General features: G+C 42.7%; 1 protein-coding gene across 1 annotated transcript in view; it reads left to right on the top strand.

Moving 5' to 3' along the window:
• LOC115399247 (adhesion G protein-coupled receptor A2-like) overlaps nt 1-18,088 on the top strand; it is a 107,359-nt gene that overhangs the window by 19,872 nt on the left and 69,399 nt on the right. The window contains exons 2-6 of the mRNA XM_030106527.1: nt 4,950-5,021; nt 7,201-7,272; nt 7,413-7,484; nt 8,854-9,017; nt 17,661-17,874. Coding sequence (XP_029962387.1) covers nt 7,241-7,272; nt 7,413-7,484; nt 8,854-9,017; nt 17,661-17,874 — 482 coding nt within the window. The 5' untranslated portion in view covers nt 4,950-5,021; nt 7,201-7,240. The remainder of the gene's footprint in view (nt 1-4,949; nt 5,022-7,200; nt 7,273-7,412; nt 7,485-8,853; nt 9,018-17,660; nt 17,875-18,088) is intronic.

The following is an 18,088-nucleotide window of genomic DNA, read 5'->3' as shown; positions in this document are numbered from 1 at the left end:
GAACATTCACTGCAGATGTTACTACCTCAGACTCAGTCTCTGTCACCGATGCCGCAGCCTCTTCTTTAGAAGACTGGTCTGGTCCATCTGCGTCCTGGGGTGATTGCAGTTCATCAATGCGGTCACGAAGCATGAGTAGACGAGACATACCCTGATCCTCCAGGCTTCTCAGTTGTTTACTTCTCATGAAGTCAACAATGAAGTCAAAAAGATCCACTTCAGTCGAGTCGTCTGGCAAATCCTCATGTACCTCATCTTGGAGTGATGCTGCAAGCGTGTAGAGCAGGTCCCTGCTGGCAGTGCTGATCAGCTGGCGAAGCTGTTGCTGGATCTCCCATTGTAGATCATGCAGGGCAGTCATCTTTGGACACCTGAAGTCTGTCGCTTGGTCGTTGGCTCAAGACAAACAGGGAATCAGGAACCCACGGTTCTTCTTGATTAACACCAGTCCGGCAGGAGGTGATAATCCCGGACGAGCCCCCAAATTTGTTGCCCGTCTGATAATGTGTTCAGAAGGCAGCAGTATAGATATGGTTGTCCCAACGTGCTGTGGCGGAGAAGAAGACAGAACACGCACGTTGAGCTGATGTAACTCCATATAGGAAGGTTTATTCTCACAGAAATCAGGTGTCGAATCAATTAAGACATCATCTTAAATCCCATTTCTTTTATACTAATCATCACATCTTTTTCTTAACAATCTGAATTGTCACATTCCAATAACTGAACATATCTGAAGAAGAATCATTTTATCAATATAACAAAGATCATGAACTTGTTTCTCTTATATACACAAATCATTTCACTTAATCAACTACAATGAACTTTGACTATTTATTTCATATATACATTTTGATTATCACATACAACACATTTGATACAAGCTGACCAATGCATTTCCCCCTAATAGTGCTTTTAACATAAAATCTCTCTCATCTTTACTCTCATCTCCAATATGATATTTCTAACCTGGTATCCACCACACAGTTTACATTAGCAATATCATAGTGTAAGAACAGTTTCCCAAAGATGTGAAGTAAATAACATTTGACAATCTCAGCCGTTTCTCTTCAGATTACACATGCAACCGCCATGTTTTCCAGCTCCGCTAGCATTAGCATAGATTAGCAGACACTTCTCTGCTGCTTTCCCTCACAAATCTCTTTATAGATCACCTCGACTTCTACCGTATGTGATCTCCTCACTAGATAACATTTTCAGCCATCGATATCTGCGTTTATATTAATGTCAATGAACTTTATACCAACCTGTGGCGGAGAAGAAGACAGAACACGCACGTTGAGCTGATGTAACTCCATATAGGAAGGTTTATTCTTCCTCTGCGGCCTGCTCTACTCCATACCACCAGCGCCAAGCGCCTCCTAGCGGCTGGATGTGAGATTGCAGTGTTTACTGAGATTACTGTGAATGAAAAATAACTGATCTTGAAACAAAATGAAATAAAAATAAAATAGGGGTGTCTGTTTTTTTTTATCTTTTATCTTCTTGACCCTCTACAAACACATGCAGGAAGCCGCGGAAATAAACACAAGTACAGTTGGCACAATCTGAAGAACCGAGACCACGGCATAGTGACGGAACAATTATTCTTTATGGGATTGTTATGATGGTGATATATGGTAACAACCACAGGGAATTCAGATGGATAAAAGCATCAGAGCTGTAAATCAACAGGTTGCTTGTTTGAATGGGATTCCAGCCGTCACACAGTAGCATATTTGCTGTGCGCAGATTCAGTGAGCGCTGACCTGTGCCCCCTCTGCGAAGGCAGGCAGTCGATGAGGTGGGATGTTTTCAACCGTCAGCAGACTCAGCGGCGAGCTGAGGGGAGGGCCTGCGATGAAAGGAGGTGCTGCAAGGCACGGCGGGTGACCCTTTGACCTGCAGCCTACCCCCGCTCTTTTGTAGCGTTATTGTACATGATCAAAGGCGGATGGGATGAGAGCAGAGATGAGAGCTAGCCGCTGGCCGACCTGACTGGAACCGCCAGGGGAAAGCAACCTCAGTCCTCTTCCTAAAATGTGCTGGACCTCACGGTGTGATTGATGAAAGTCTCACTGGGGATTCGGGGTGTAAAGGAGTATACGGCACCTATACCGGATAAAGTTTGAACGATCATTTATCTGCAAATAAAGCATCAAATGTTGGAATGTATAAAGTCGTATATGATCACCAGGCAGTTCAAAAAAATAGAGACATGAGTGATAGAAACTGGACAAGGATTGAAATCTTTCACGAATGGTTTGTGTTAATTGAATGAATACGTAAGTATAAAAAGACGTAAACATGAAGGACACGCAATTTATTATACATGCAAGCAGCTTTAAATTAAAGTCAGCTTTTCTTTATAAGAAAAGTTTGTCTGTTTTGTTTCTGTTTTTTCTGACTGATGTGATTTCAGCCTGGATTCTCCAATGATCATTCAGTATGTGACATTCTCCTGTGTACAAGAACCATTCATTGAAAACAATGCAAGCAGCTTTTGAAGCTATTAAAACCAAATTCAGTTTTTGTTTGGAATGTCTTGTTTGCTGTTAGAAATCCAGAGCAAAGCTGCAACATCATGACTGCATAGCAGAAGAATCCATGTGTTATAGTGGCATGGTTCTAGGCTCAGACCTGAACCACGAGACACTGAACTGCTGGGAACTGTTTTTCTTTCTGTCTTAATAATAATCAAAGCCCAAAACTGACTTCCGTTAGACTGACATCTATCTTTTCAATTTGTTTGCTTTCACATTGTTGAACGATGAGAGGATGCTTCACGAACTGCAGCCTCAATTTTATTGAAATACTGACAGCATTAACTTCAGATATTCAATATTTGAAATACTGTGTTTTTTAAAACCCAGAAGGCAATCCACATGGTGTGCATGTTTTTGATCTTACTTGAGTCTGGTCTAATGACTGGTGTATGTACCTGCGTGTGTGTGTGTGTGTTAGTGTGCAATTTTGCCATGGACTAAACAACAATGCACAGATCATTAACCTTTGATGAGAGTAATTTTTCTGCTGCTAACGATGTCTCGTTTGCTGTACGGGTAACTAATGCTTTACATTGACCGAATTAACATTCTTTCCTGGAACACATCCACAGCACAGACTTTGGAGCCGGTACATTTCCATGCCTTTTAATCTCTAGAGCAAACACTGCTGGATGGCTTCCAAAAAAAATGTAACCCAGTAAGAAAATTCATTTTTCTTTGGTTGTCATTAAGTAAAAAAAGGCATTTTGCCACAGAGCTGTCCCTCAGTGTTGTGTAAAATGATTTTGAGCATTATGTTTATTTTCACATTGGGATGATGGCTCCGGCTTTGATAGTCTTGTTACTTATGTGTTGTTGCCTTTGGCTGGCCCCAATCTGCCCTGTGTGTCTTTTAATTTAAATGGAAAATAAAGAGGAAAGAAAAGTCTTTGGCTGAGTCGGACCACATTGTCTCTCATATTTGGGGGGGAAAAAAGGCACTACGCTTCTTATTATTATTCTCATCACATTGGACATACACAGCTAAAGGAAACCAGGGACACAATTTCAGGAAGTTTTCCTTGGCCTGAAGGGAAAAGCAGCGAAGAGATTTTTCTGCGATCCATTTTTAGTATGGTCAGAGGTTTTTGGGGTTAGGCGGGGTGGGGGTGGGGGTGGGGGGGGTGGGGGGGGGGGGGGGGGGGTGTGGACAAGGAGTGCCTGGGCTGGAACCACAACATGTGTGCTTTTGGCCTGTTGGCTGGATGTGGTCTGGGTCTCAAGCATGCAGGAAATGTGCCGTCCGGCTAACAGGTGCAAGTGAACTCACAGAGGCATTTCCTGATGGGATAAATATAGGGATTAAGGACATTGTTATTTGATCACACAAATACTTGAGATGGCATTTGGAGTTCTCTTAATTTCAATCCCTTGGTTTCTTGATTCTACTTGAAACCTTGAAAACAGCCTTTTGATTCCTGCCTCATTGTACTGTGATTTGGACTGAATGTTATAAACATCCTAACGCAGTGAGTGAAGTAATCAAGGTACACAGGATGCTACTGGTGTGTGTGGGGCCCGTTTACACAACAGAGATTTCAAGGAAAAATGAAAAGCTTTCATTGTGTGTTGGGTATGTGTTTACAGGACAGCGGTGCTTCTCGACTTTGAAAATGCAACTTTTTGAAAATGCTCAGACTCCGTCGCCTTATAGACGAGTGAAAACGCTGCTACTGCACATACACACCACACCTGTGGTAAATGGTACTTCTACACATGGGCGAGTAGATGGACAATAACAACAGTGTTGGTCTCCAGAGTTTCATGACTCCCAGTCCATAGTCTACTGGGAATTGGTAGTTTTAGAGCTGAGAGTCACTGGAACAATAAATCCTACTTGGTCTTCTGTCCACACAAATGTCTGGGTACTCGTCTTTAATGTTTATAGTTCTCTGCGTGCATGTGTGTGTTGTTTCATTACAAAGATAACCAACAACATCAGCCTGTGGCCAGGCGTGCAAACCAAATCATTTTCAGTGTTTCTGCAGCTTCTGTGTGAATGAGCATTGTTTTCAGATCTCTAAAATGAAAAGGCAAAAGCGAGGCATTTTTTCATGAAGCATCATGTGAATGGGGTCGAAGTCACAGTGTTTGCTTCAGAAGTAATTCCTACCCAAACACTTGGGGCAAATTTCTGAAGAGATCAATGGATGCACACTGATAATGATAGGTAGGCAGGAAGAAGGAGGGAAGGATACATGGATATCAGTGCATGAATTGATGGATGGACAATTATAACAAGTTATATGGATAATGGCTCGATGTAAACATCAGTGATGGTGGGACAGAAGAACTGTGTTAAAGACTGGATGAATCAACAGGTCGATGCAGAGATAGTTAAATGCAATGATAGATGGATAGACAGATGTGATCTCTGACTTCCGCTCTCTCTCTCCTCCCCAGGGACCTGAAGAATAATTTGATAAGTACAGTGGAGCCCGGGGCCTTCCGTGGTCTGCTAGCTCTGAGGAGACTGTAAGTATGATGAAGCCTTGTCATAAGCCTTCTCCGGGGGACAAGTGGGAAAAGTCCTCAGGCTTCCGAGACAACGAGTGTTTTTGAGTGCACACTGAAGGGTAGACTCAAATGAGGCGAAAGCACTCACGTTACCTTTTTAAGACATTTTTCAACTGTCTTTACCTAGCAAAGCTAACTCCTGGCACAATGTGCTGTTTGAAGCAATGGCTCCCCTCACATTAGCTTGACACGCTTAGAAAATCCAAATCCTCAAACTCCACTGTGATTATAGGCTGTAAAGTTAATGATCCTGTGGTGACATTGCTGGTTAAAGTACAGACATAGTGCAGAAAAAGATCACCAGTACCGATCAGCCACAGCTTTATGGCCACGGACTGAGTGAATCACACTTATTACGTGATCAGAAAAGGGATGATTTCAGTGAGTTTGACCATTTGGGAATAGCTCGGTGGCTGGGACGGAGCGTCTCCACCAGTACAGCTCTTCAGGGTGTTGTTGGCTGGTCCGCAGTGGTCAGGGTTTATCAGACGTGGCTAAATGAAGGAAAAGCGGTGAGCCGGCTACGTTTTATCGGTGGCCAAGGCTCACTGACGCATTTGATCCCTTTGGGTCACCAGAGTGCAAATGCTTGGACTTAAAGGATCTTCACGGTGGGAGATGCTCCACACACCTTCACAGGCCTTCAGAGTGTAGGATGGGTCAGGATTTATTTGGAAGCAAAACAAGGATCTACACACTATTAGGCTGACAAAATAAAGTAATTGAGAATGAGTGTGTGATTTGTGTTTGACGTATGATGGGATGGCAACCTGGCCAGAGTGTCTTCTGCTTTTCTCCTATTGTAAACTGGGCTTGTCTTTAACGTCCTGGTTCCTTAATTATAAAAGGCCGATTGGTGGTTGGATACTATTATCCTCTGAGTTGGTCAAACCAAGATCCTATTATACTAAAACATCAATTTTACTCAGGAGCTACAGTTGCACATTTGAAAAAACACTGAAAAAGATGTAATTAGAATGCTGGCATTGCCCTGCATGTTGGTGCTGTTGGTCGTTTTTGTAATGAAACCACACACACTGCATGTGGGTGAACAGTCCGCTACAAGCATGAACAGTGGTCAGTACGCTCACGTTCACTTGAACAGATGAGGAAGTGGAATTACTTTTATGGGTGACTCAGCAATAACCAAGACCCAGAAGAAAATGAACCAGGAGTCATGCATGTGCAGAAAACTGATTCACTATAACTGTAGTGCACGTGCTGCATCGCTGTGTTTTACAGTCTTTCAGCCCTACCACACATCCATTATCATACTTAATCATTTAGTTAGTTAGCATGATGTGAATATTCACCTTTCCTGAATGTTTTCAAACAGTTACCGATTAGGAAAACCAATAAAAATAACGTAATAGTTAGTTAAATAGAAACAAACTAAAACTGCTTTCAACAAACTCTCTTCTTTGCAACCTGGTTAATAATATGATGACTGTACTAATTTGTTAAAGTTTCCCAAAACGGCCTGAGAGGTCAACCATAGGTGAACTAGCTCTTGTTTTCTGATCTTTTCTCTTGAGTGAAGTTTGGAGCGATAGCTCTCATGGTGGCTTTCTACATTTAGGGTCAAGGAGAGAGTGAGTGACATGACTGCAGCGTGATAGTTAGTGGGATCCGGACTGGCACGGCCGCAACCGGCGAGCCCGCCGTGCTGATTCAGGGCGCGTGTGCACGAGGCTCGGGGAGCAGCAGAGTGCTAATTTAAGTGCTCCCTAACTGGTGATTATTCGAGGGCTCTGCTTATTTTCCCACAGCTGCTCCTGCAAAGCAGCTCTTTAATTACAGAGTGTGAGGGCACAGAGCCACGGACGCCGCAGCGCTCGGCCGCTCACATGTGGAAGCCCGCCGCACTCGCATGCGTTTGCCTGTGTGTGTTTGCCAGGAGTGGTTAGTTATGCGACGATTTAAAGGTTGCAAAAGGTCAGCACGTATGTTCCAGGAAGGTGAATAGATAACATCGATAGCCAGCCGTCGCAGCTGTGTAAGTTCTCCATTTAAGCGTGTGTGACAACACAGACACGTGTTTTCTTTGCCATTGATTCCTGTTCTCACTTGTTCTGTCTCAATATCAGTGAAAATAGTTGCACCAACTGGACAACGCTTTTCTTTATCTCCTTTATAGGGATCTGTCCAACAACAGGATTGGCTGTCTCGCCCCTGAAATGTTTTCTGATCTGGGAAACCTCTCAAAATTGTGAGTTATCACGGAATTTAAACCATTAGTTGGCTCTTTGTTGTCAGCAAATCGATAGGACGGAGAATTGTTCTAGCAAATTCTGTGTGATAAGTGACTTGTATTTGTGTGTCTGTGTCGGTTCCTCTCTCTACAAACAGAAATTTGTCTGGTAACATCTTCTCCACTCTGACCACGGGACTCTTCACGCACCTCGTGGCCCTCAAAGTGCTGTAAGTTGAACACATTATAGTCATACTCATATCTGATTGTTTCTCATGTGCCAAATGTTTTTTTTTTTTTTTTTAATATTTAATTGGGTGACATTTTCTACTTTGTAGGCAGTTGGATTCTTTTAATATGGACCAATGCTGTTATGTGTGCAGAATGTGGGTTTGGCTTCATCTAAAGAAAAAAAAAAAAAAAAGATGTGGCATGGCATGGCAGCATATGAAACCAAACCAAAACAAAAAACAAGGCACAGTGTTCAGTTTTAATGGGTTCTTTCTCCACTTGCATTTCAGTTTTGACATGTGCACTAATGTAACCCCACCCTACATAGTTTCAAACTCAAAAAAAAGAAAAGAAAATTAGACGGAATGGACTTTTTGAATGCCAGAAAGATTCTCAATTTGAATCCATGCATCCACAGGTCACATGTCTGTTGAATGCACTGTCTTCAGTCCCACGGTGGCATTTCTGCATCATGTTGATGTATTTCTTTTTCAGATACTGTGTACGTAGACAGTGATTTTGTAAATGTCCCTGAGCTCTTGCACAGTTGAATCATGTATTTTAATGCGGAGCTGAGGGATCGGCAAAAATACTCTACTACTTGTAAAAGGTAGAGTTTATCTGTGCTCACAAACAATGGCTCAGTGCTGAGCCTCTGAGCCCTCGAAAGTGACTCACACTATTGAATTGTGCAGTTCAATACAGAGCTCAAAACCAGATAATCTAGAATTCCAATAGTGGATTGATCGAACACAAATACGCCGCTCCAATTCGAAAACAAGAGCTTGACCTTGTGAATGAAAGTTGTCTGTTTTTCAAGACAAGAAGTAACAATGGCAGTAAAACACAATGGAAAAAGACACAATAAACATTGAAACTACACACATGCACGCAGATGCACAGAGATGAACTGGATTGGACCTTGTCGTTAACTACATTTTACACAACGCTCCAACTTTTCTGGATGTGGTTCAGTGTAGTTATTTTAAATTCTTCAGTTTTTTTACTGCGCAACAGTGGTGGAAAAAGTGGAGTATTATTTGGCAGCTTTCGCACCACTTATTTTGGCTGGATACAGTAGGAAAAGCGCAGGTGTCACTAATGACTTTAACCACGGCTTTGTTCCATGCGAGTGGGCGACGCGGCCCTGCCAGCCAGTCAGCTTGCACAGTACCTGCGCCCTGGAACTGCCACAACACAAACGCGATGAAACCGTCATTAATTCTATCAGCTACACCTGCCTCTGCTGTTGTGACGTGTCCAAATTTTCTGTTGTGACTGGCGCCCGTTGGTTGACTGAAGTGGCAAACACACACACACATTGACACACATGCGCGGGTTGTGACTGTGAACTGGTTTTCTCACCAGGCACTTCAGCACCGACACTCTGTTCTGTGACTGCCAGCTCAAGTGGCTGCTCCTCTGGGCCCGGCGCCGCTCCGTGAGGATCGGCAACGACACGCTCTGCGTTTTCCCCAACCGCCTGCATGGCCTGGAGTTCCGCAGCCTCCGTGAACAGCAGCTCAGCTGCGGTAAGGATTTCACTGAACTGAGCCCCAAACATGGCAGGTGACATGTTTAGTTTTCAGAAAAATGAGAACAAATAGAGCAGAACCAGAATATATGGCCATATTATATCAGATTTCCAAGGAGAAATGACTTGAGCTGTACCCAAATCGGTATTCCAACTCAGACTTGTGTCCCGAAGCAAGCCAGGTTGGTTTTCTACAGACAAAATAAGACAAAATTGCATGAAATAAAACCAGACTATGCAGGAGGGTGGAGAAGCCCAATCGGGCTTACGTATATGAAATCCTCCCCCATCAATGAACATTTACTGTAATGAAAATGAAAATTGAGGATCAAAGAATAACAGCCAGTGAAAAACTAACAAAGCAGTTACAAAATATATAAATAGAAATAATTTTCCTTAAAAACTGTTTCAAGTGATTTTTCCACAGAGTTTGAGCCCAAAAAACCTGATTGAAGTGTGATGCTTGAAGGTATGAAATGTGGAAACAAAGTCTTTTGGGTTCCTTGTTGGGTCGCAGCATGTATCTGGCATGGGATAGAAGTTGTGAAACGTGTCTGAAAGATCTTGTTTGTTTATAATAGTTTTATATATAGACGATATTACGATATTAGACATGATTTATCTACTAAATTAGATACACTTTTCTGATAATACCATACCTCCTCCCACACACATCCCTAAGTTTGATATATAAAAGCTGTTTATAAGCTTTATTGTATGATTGTAACAAAAGAAACCCCAAATAACTGTTAATGCTGAATGCCAAAGACACACTGATCAAGTATGTCAAAAACACAAAATATTTTCTTTGGTTTGTTCACACTTCATTCCATTTAGTCTAATAGAGAGCATCTGAGAAGCTCAGGTGGTGGAGCTGGTCCCCTTCCAGGACCGAGGCTGGCAGCGTGGTCTGAGGCTCCGCCTGTCAATGAGCAGCACTCTGGAGGGTTCACTGGACGATGAGGCCCTGCAGGCACATTTTTCACCATTACTGTGTATTTAACTGTGTCATAAAGTGTTTACGCTAAATTTCCCACTGGTGTGAATGAGATTGTTTGTCTCGCTGTATTTGCCCTGTGATGGACTGGTAACCTGTGGGTTGGAGCCGGTCAGTCTGTCGATCGATCAATCGATCTGTCAAAGTTTGTTGATGCAGTGAGGGAGGACATGCAGATAACTGTTGTAAAGAAAGAGAATGCAGGAGACTTTAGAAGAACTCAACAATAACAGCAAAATAGGAAAAAACCAACAAGAAATAATATATTTCTATTTCTTTAAGTTTGTAAATTTGCACATTTTAGTGACTTCTGTCTTAATAAAGTTGAAAGCCAAGTTTCCCACATCGACTGTAGCTCTTGATTTGTAATCAAAAATGAGATCCCACAGCCCCCAAATAATGCTCCACTTAATTAGCACTTTTGTTAATTAGTTAATTAATTGGCTCCACCTGGCATCCCAGGTGGAAACGAGTCCTTCAGTGTGAAGGCATTGGAAAGTGACTGCATAGCATGCTGGGTCACACAGAAAATACCTGCAAAGTTTTCCTTTCTTGAGATGAAATGTTCCCAAGGTTGATTTTTTTATATTTTTTTTGAGCAGTCAGATGTTACAGAAAATAGAGATTTTGCGAGACGCTGTGGTTTAGTTAATGTCTGAGGAGGCATCTCCATCCTTCGGCTGCCATGAAATACATTTAAAAAATCATAGCCGTAGTTCGCATTTCGCTTTTTAATTTTATGGGAAAAAAAAAAATTACTATGTTTGGATACTGACTCGGGGTTTTGCTTTTCACTCAAACATATGTTGGAAACATGATGGTTAACAAAACCTCGGAGCATTAATCCTTCACTACGATCACGTCTCACCTACTGTTACACTGCAACCACAGTGAAAGTCAGACTCGCACCCGAAGAGCCCAGAGCGAGCAGTGAGACCTAGAGTAGAATAAAGTACAATAGAATAGACCTGGAAGTTCATTTATCAGGCAGTTGTATCAATTCCAGATGTCTACTGCACATGTGGATCCTCTGTCCTATTCACAACCAAACCTTTAAATCAGTTCATTGAAAACTGAGATGTGTCGGTAAAGCTGCGTTTTGTCTTTGTTTCTTGCAGTGTGTCTGTGTGTTTCTGCAATGGCACAGCTGATATAAATGGACAGATTTAAGTAACAGCAGTGACATTTTTGGGTATTTCACACAAGAAGACTGAGATTAAGGGGCCCATTTCCACTACAAAGTTTCATAAGATTTCCAATGAAAATGGTACCTGAACTGTGCTTTATGTTCACACTCAAGAAAGAACAATTTCTCAGTCCACAAGAAGTACAAAAAAAAAAAAAAAAAGTTTCAGTTTCAAGCGTACCATTCACACGGATACGATAAATGTGGAGAGCAGCTTGAGACTGATGATTGTGATGCATGAGACAGATGAGCTTCTGTTTAAATAACTGAGACTGAAGCATGCATGTGAGCACAGTTCTGTGCAAAATAAAATTAGCCAGTGAAATTGTTGTTTTAGCCATCTCCTTAGCCTGGGCCAAACCTTGGTCCATTTTTGTAGGTTAAAACAACACAAAATGATCAATATTTATGTGTAAAACAGTGAACATAAATGGGATTTTATTTTATTTATTGATTCATTCTTCTGCTCAGGTCAAGTTGAACAGGAAACTGTTGCCTGATCTGTCAGATGCTGAGATGTGATAATAGTGTCTTTAATTTCAAAAGAATTATCTTTTCAGGTCTCAAATATTTAAATGCTTTTAAAGTTAGTTCCACCACTTATTCACATTTTTCTTTGAATATTTGCCTGGATTTTTAAAATTACATCCGGATCTGTCCAATTATCTTGTCATTTCTCCTCACCAAAGAAAACTATTAACCTTTTTCTATCATCGGCACAGAGCACAGTGCCTAGAAAATAAAGAAAAAGAAAAAGTGAAGATATAGTCGAACACAATGATCAACAACATTTTCTAACGCTTGTTTAATTATGTTACATGACCCCGTATAAACTTGTCCAGGCTGCTGAAGCTGCCTCGAGGGAAGCAGTCTGAAGACTGAACCGTGTTCTGCTAAAGCTGCAAGGTGTGAAAAAATGTAAAAATATCTGTAAATGCACTGCTCAGCAAAACCTTCCCTGTAATTACTATGTTGGAAAATTCAGTCTTGTGGAAAAAAAAAAAAAAAAAAACCTGCAGAATGCAAGATTTGTTTCCCCTTACCTCCAGCTCACAGATAAACCGTACAATGGTAAAACCGAGATGTTCAAACTTTGTCCTTTTCAGAAGGCGGCTGGAGGTAGCATGCAATCACTCACTGGGCTCTGTGTGGAAATGTAACGCTTTCAGTATGAGGACGATTGACAGCAGGAGCGTCACGCTCTCTCTTTTTTTTTTTTAAGTACGGGAAAAATGGCTTCTTCAATGACTGGAAGCTGTTAGCAACAGAAAGAAAAAAAAAAATCTCCACCGTCTTTTTTTTCTGCAGTCAGTCAGGCAGGCAGGCAGTGTCTCCTCTGCCTCCCCGCCCGTCTCCCCTCCGTTTCGCTATCTCCCCGCTCGGCGCTGCGGTCCACAGGGGAATTGTATCTCATATATGATAGAATCATCCTTCTCTTCTCCTTACATTTGGCTCACGCGGGGGATATTGCGCCGGAATGAGAAAATCATTGGTTAGTGGCAGGGTATGTCTACATGCGTTTCTGTGTGTCTGTGTGTGTGTGTGCGTGTGTGTAGAGGGAGATATTACATGAAGATGCACCGTCTGCTTGATGTGAACCAGTTTGCAGAAAACTAATGAGGAGAAATGTGCATCCCGGGTGCAGCTGCACACGTCCTTCCCCACCCAGCCCTCCCTTGCTGTCGGTGTTATTTGCATGCACAGTGCCATCCACTGATGCCTGCATGACAGACACTCTGGAAGAATGCCATGTGATCCTAACTGTATCCGATTTTCATTTGCACATAACGGTCCAAAGCAATTACAGGGTGATTCTGCACAGTGCACGTACAAAGAGCCACGTGTGGATCCATCGGCTGGACAAGCAGATCCACTTCCACCCCACAAAGCATCTGTCATGGGACTAAAATAATGATGTTTTGGGCCCCCCCTTCTTTTTTTTTTTTTCTTCTGCCTGGCCCTGTATGCTTCTTTACAGCCTGACAACCTTATGTTTTAAGAAGTCAACAGGTCATTTCAGTGTTTCACCTTGTGATAAGTGCTAATGGAGATGTGTCCAGACTGATTTAATTGTATCAGATAAATACTCTTATTTAATGGTCTTGATCCTTCTTTCCAGATATTAACCTCTTATTGTGGCTTTGAAAACACTGGTTATTTTCGACCATAAAAAGTGTTTTTTTTTTTTTATGTTTGGCTATCAATTGTGTCCTAAGATTAGTAGCTGGGAGCTCCAGCAAGTGAGGCAAATGTATTTCAAAAGCACCATTCTGATGCAAGGCAATTCGCAGTGCTTTACAAGGGAATAAAGGAAATACACTGAAGCAAGGCAATTAAGAATCTTTATCTGAAGCGATTAAGATTATTAAAGAACATAAAAACAAAGTGATTAAGAAAGGCATATAAAGGAGACTAAATAAAGTTAAAGCATTATTAAGACAAAAGTAATAAAATAAGTAAAATCTATCGCTGAATGGAAAGGCTGAGTAAATAATAGTGTTTTAAGGCCTGGTTTAAAAGAAGTGTGTGTCAGCAGGAAGTGTGTTCCACAGGTGAGGAGTGGAGGAACCAAAATACTTAAGACTGTGGGAACATTTAGTAAAGCTCTTCCTGAGGACCTGAGGGGTCTGAACGTTTCACATTCTACAAGTAAAGCTGAGATGCTTTTAGGCCTGAGACCGTTCAAAGCTTTGTCGACAAGAAGTCAGATTTTGAAGTGGATCCTTTGACTCACAGGCAGCCAGTGCAGAGATGGACGCTCAGATGTAATGTGCTCTACCCTCGTCGTGTTGGTGAGCTGCAGCTGTCTCATTTTAACTGAGACCTGTAAACACACCGTTACGATCATCCAGCCTGCTGAATATAAATGCATCAACAAGTTTCTCTGAATGAGAAGATGCATCATTGAAACGCCATCCTCAGTTGTTTATCAAAACCATAAATTCACCAGTTGGACTTGTGTACATCAACAGCTCTGAATTGATTCCACCATTGGCATGTCCGAATTTTTGCTGCTGTATTTTGTGCAGTCTTCAGCAGAGTAGTGAAGGCTTCATGTCCACCATATTTCCTGAATCGCTGCTAACTCATGTCTGTACTGACATTTTCAAAACCTAAAAGATATGATGACGTCGCGATATAATGCTACAAGTTTGTGTCTGTGTCCACTCTCTTCCAGACTGAGGAAGTCAAAGTTAGCAAACCCCTCTATGGGAGACTACGTAGTTTACTTTATAAGATCTATAGCAGAAACGGTGTCTGTGAAAACTGTGTTGATATCAATCAGTATCTGTTGATGTTAAGGAATAAAAGCATCTCACATTCTAACATTCCTCCAGTGTGATGGGGAGCAGATGTTTGCACCCCACATTCCTGAGCTGAGCCCTTGTTCCTCCCGACGATGCAGGTCGACAACCGGCTGCAAATGAGGGGGAACGGAGAAGCACATGCGGCTTCCTGCCAGTGTCAGGTGCTTCCTGTACGGAGGTCGGGGTCATCTGCTTGACTCATTTAGCCCCTCTGGCTCTGTAGTGCTGGTGGAGAAGAGGGCAAACACCCCAGACGTAAAGTGCCGAGGTAACACTGCACACCGCCGGACAGGCTTCCTGCTTTCAATGGCAGATTTTATAGCATGATGACACTGAAGTGCAACTGCACTTTATGAGTACCATGTCATTAAATTAAATTCCACATGCAGGTCTGTGTCTTTTAGCCTGTGGAGTGCCTGCAATAATTTAATGATATGAAAATATCAAGAAATAAAACTCAACGCAGTCTGTCACTTGTGTCTTTGAAGTTTATTCACGCCTTCTTTTAAAATCAGTCGCTTTCAGCAAAAGACATGACGAAGCTGCTAGAGAAAATGGCACTGGAGTATCAGTCTGAGAGCATGTGCTTGTTTTTTTTATTTCAGTGAAGCTTTCGGATGGATCAGAATCTAAATTAACAGGGTCAATGAAGCAAACAAAACCTCACTCAATGCACTCAGTCATGCCATGTTGTTTTTACAGAAACGTTCATGTTGTTACGCTTGTCAAAATGTAGAAGAACTCATATTTGAGTCGTACATGCTCATCGGTGAGACATTATTGGTTATTCCTGAATGCTTGGCTGCTGGATCCATTTGATGGCCTGACTTGGTTTAGTTTTTCCTCTGCGGATCGATACAAATTTGCTTTGAGTGATCACCTTTATCCAGTGTTGTGACGTTCCTGTTCAGGTGAAAGTGGTCTCTTTCAGTAAGCTTGTGCCCCTATTCATAAGCGTCATCTGTCAGGCAAGTACAAAAAAATCTTCACAGTGACTTTTATACTTGACAAAATGTCTTAAAACAGCAGTTTAAGATTGTTTTTTAATCTTTGTGCCAGGTGAGGCTCTCCATTGACAAGGCGAAGACAACGAAATGTGATGTGTTTTCTCCATTGGGTCCGCTGCAGTCAGAGCAAAGAGACACATATTTTACTAATTACGTCTCCACTCGTCTTCTGAATAAATGTCTTATATTTCAATTAATGAAGTCCAACTTGGCTGCCACTTGATTAAATGACTGCGTTGCCGTTCGTGTATTGATTTGATGCTACCTAAGTTTTAATTTAGTCTCCATTGCTCAGTTGAATTGAGTCATAATGTTTGACTGACCAAATCTCCTCTGGTCAGCTGAATGGGTGCTCTGTGACCGTTCAGGTCTCTCTTGTTCAGCCAGAGGAAAACCATGAGTCTGAATGGTCCAGTCACCCATCATTGGTCTGCTCAATGTTATGACTACAGCAGTATTTAATTATTTATTTATAGGTCCTACAAGTGTCTAAAGAGTGTTTGAATCCAGGTCTGTAATTGGTCACTGCTATTTCAGTTGATTGCATTCAAAATCAATGATTTCATGATTGTTTTTAGACTTTCTATGGTCTTTGTAAATCGATGATACCATATAAATGTGATCATATCAAACAATTTTTCAGGCCGTATGCAGTTTTTACTGTAACCCGTGGTGGACACGCACAACATTGTGCTCGTGTTGCTTTCTCTATGTCACTTTCTCCCTTTCTCCTGCTCACACCAGCAATAATTGCATTTTGCTCTGTCAGTGTCCAGTGGGCGCAGGCAAGCAGCCACACTCTGATCCTTGGCTCAAAGCGTTGTTTCAACAGTATCCGCATCAGCCAAGTCAACAGTCAGCGGCCCCCATGCTGATAGTGCTTTGTGTCGCAGGCAGGAGATAACAAAGCCTCAGCTACTGCTTTCAGTCTTCACACAACACGCTCATCAAGTAATTACAGTAAAACATGACCACGTGAGATCCAGTTTTAGAGTGCAGTCTTCGCCGTTAAACCACAGAGGTTTTGCTTTTAACGGTTCCAGATCATTTCTGAGGGCAAAGCGCTGCTCGTGTTAATGCACGTGATTGTGTTTGGGGTTCCGGCTTCCATATAAACGCTCTTTTGAGCGACTGACTCCTGCTTTGGGGGGGAAAAGTCAAGTGCCTGAGCCGTAGACACTGAGCCACCACCTGACATGGATCTTTCAGTGTTTTCTTTTTTTGAAACCAAAGCATCGAGCAATAAAAGACTTTATGACCCACGTATCGAATTGCCTGTCAGGCAGCTGCAACATCCACAAATTGATTGGAATACAAGCGAAGGCAAAGTGGTTGCTTGTGCTGCTCTTTGGAGCGTTTCCAAGGATGCCGGTGCGAGGTAGTACAGCGAGCTGTCAAGACATTGTGTTCGATACTGTAATCACACATTAAAAATAGAAGCCGTCCTGGCCTATCAGTCCAAATAGGCGTTGAAAATGCATCCATAAAGCTTTGTCATGTTGTCAGACATTGCATGGTGTCGTACCACGTATCCACATATCCTGCATCAAAATCTGTTCTTAAATAATTCAAGCCCACATTCTGGCACTTGACTAAGCAGTCTCTCTAATCTCATCCCTATCGTGGCTTCATTCTCAAGCAGAAAGGCTCGAGGACTTAGCCAACTCCTAGGTTGGTAATCCTATCACTGGTGTAGCGGCAAGCTTCCATTGTGAACACGGCAGGAGTCGAGGAGAGTCCAGGGGAGCGCTCGAGGCTGTTCTCCTTTATCAGCTGTTGTTCGTCTCAATCTCCAACGGCTACAACATGTGGGAACAATGGGGGAGGAGTGTGACCTTGGTGTGTGTGTGTGTGTGTGTGTGTGTGCGATTATGTCTGTGTTGACGGCATGTTTATGGTGTGTTTGTGTTTGGGAGAAGTGCACATGATTGTGTTTGACGTACGCAGCTCATGGCTTTACCTCAAGCGTGTAATGCTGCGTTTGTAAGCGAGAGCAGTCGTTCATATGTAGCTTCTGCCCCTGAAAGCCTGGAGGAGTGGCGTTCCCACCTCTTCTCTATCTTCCGGCTTCAGGAAGGGGAATTTTTAAAGCTGACCTTCTTTGTTTTCCCCGTCTTTCTTCCTCCTCCTCCTCATCTCCCAGACGGACCTCTGGAGATGCCCCTGTTCCAGCTCATCCCCTCTCAGAGGCAGCTGGTTTTTCGCGGGGACCGGCTTCCGCTGCAGTGCACGGCCTCCCGCCTGGACTCGTCGGTCGAGCTGCGCTGGCGTCACAACGGCCACGTGGTGACCACGCAGGAGGACCGCGGCATTTACGTGGAGGAAACCCTGCTTCACGACTGCTGCCTGCTCACCAGGTAGAGTGGAGAGGAGGAGGGAGGGAGGAGGGCGAGAGCTGACTGGCTGTTTTCTGGCTTGTTACGTTTGCATACACACACTAAAATTAAGCCGATAAAGACAAAAAACATACTCCTGTCGATAAGCTGCTGCATGAACCGTTTCATCCCGCCACACAGGGGAACAAACGTGCTTTTCCTGCACTGAATGTTGATTCACAAACACAGATGTAAC

The sequence above is a fragment of the Salarias fasciatus genome, chromosome 13 (assembly GCF_902148845.1).
Source record: "Salarias fasciatus chromosome 13, fSalaFa1.1, whole genome shotgun sequence".
Taxonomy (NCBI): domain Eukaryota; kingdom Metazoa; phylum Chordata; class Actinopteri; order Blenniiformes; family Blenniidae; genus Salarias; species Salarias fasciatus.
The sequence above is the reverse complement of the archived record's forward strand: the minus strand, read 5'-3'. Positions and strand labels throughout refer to the sequence as shown.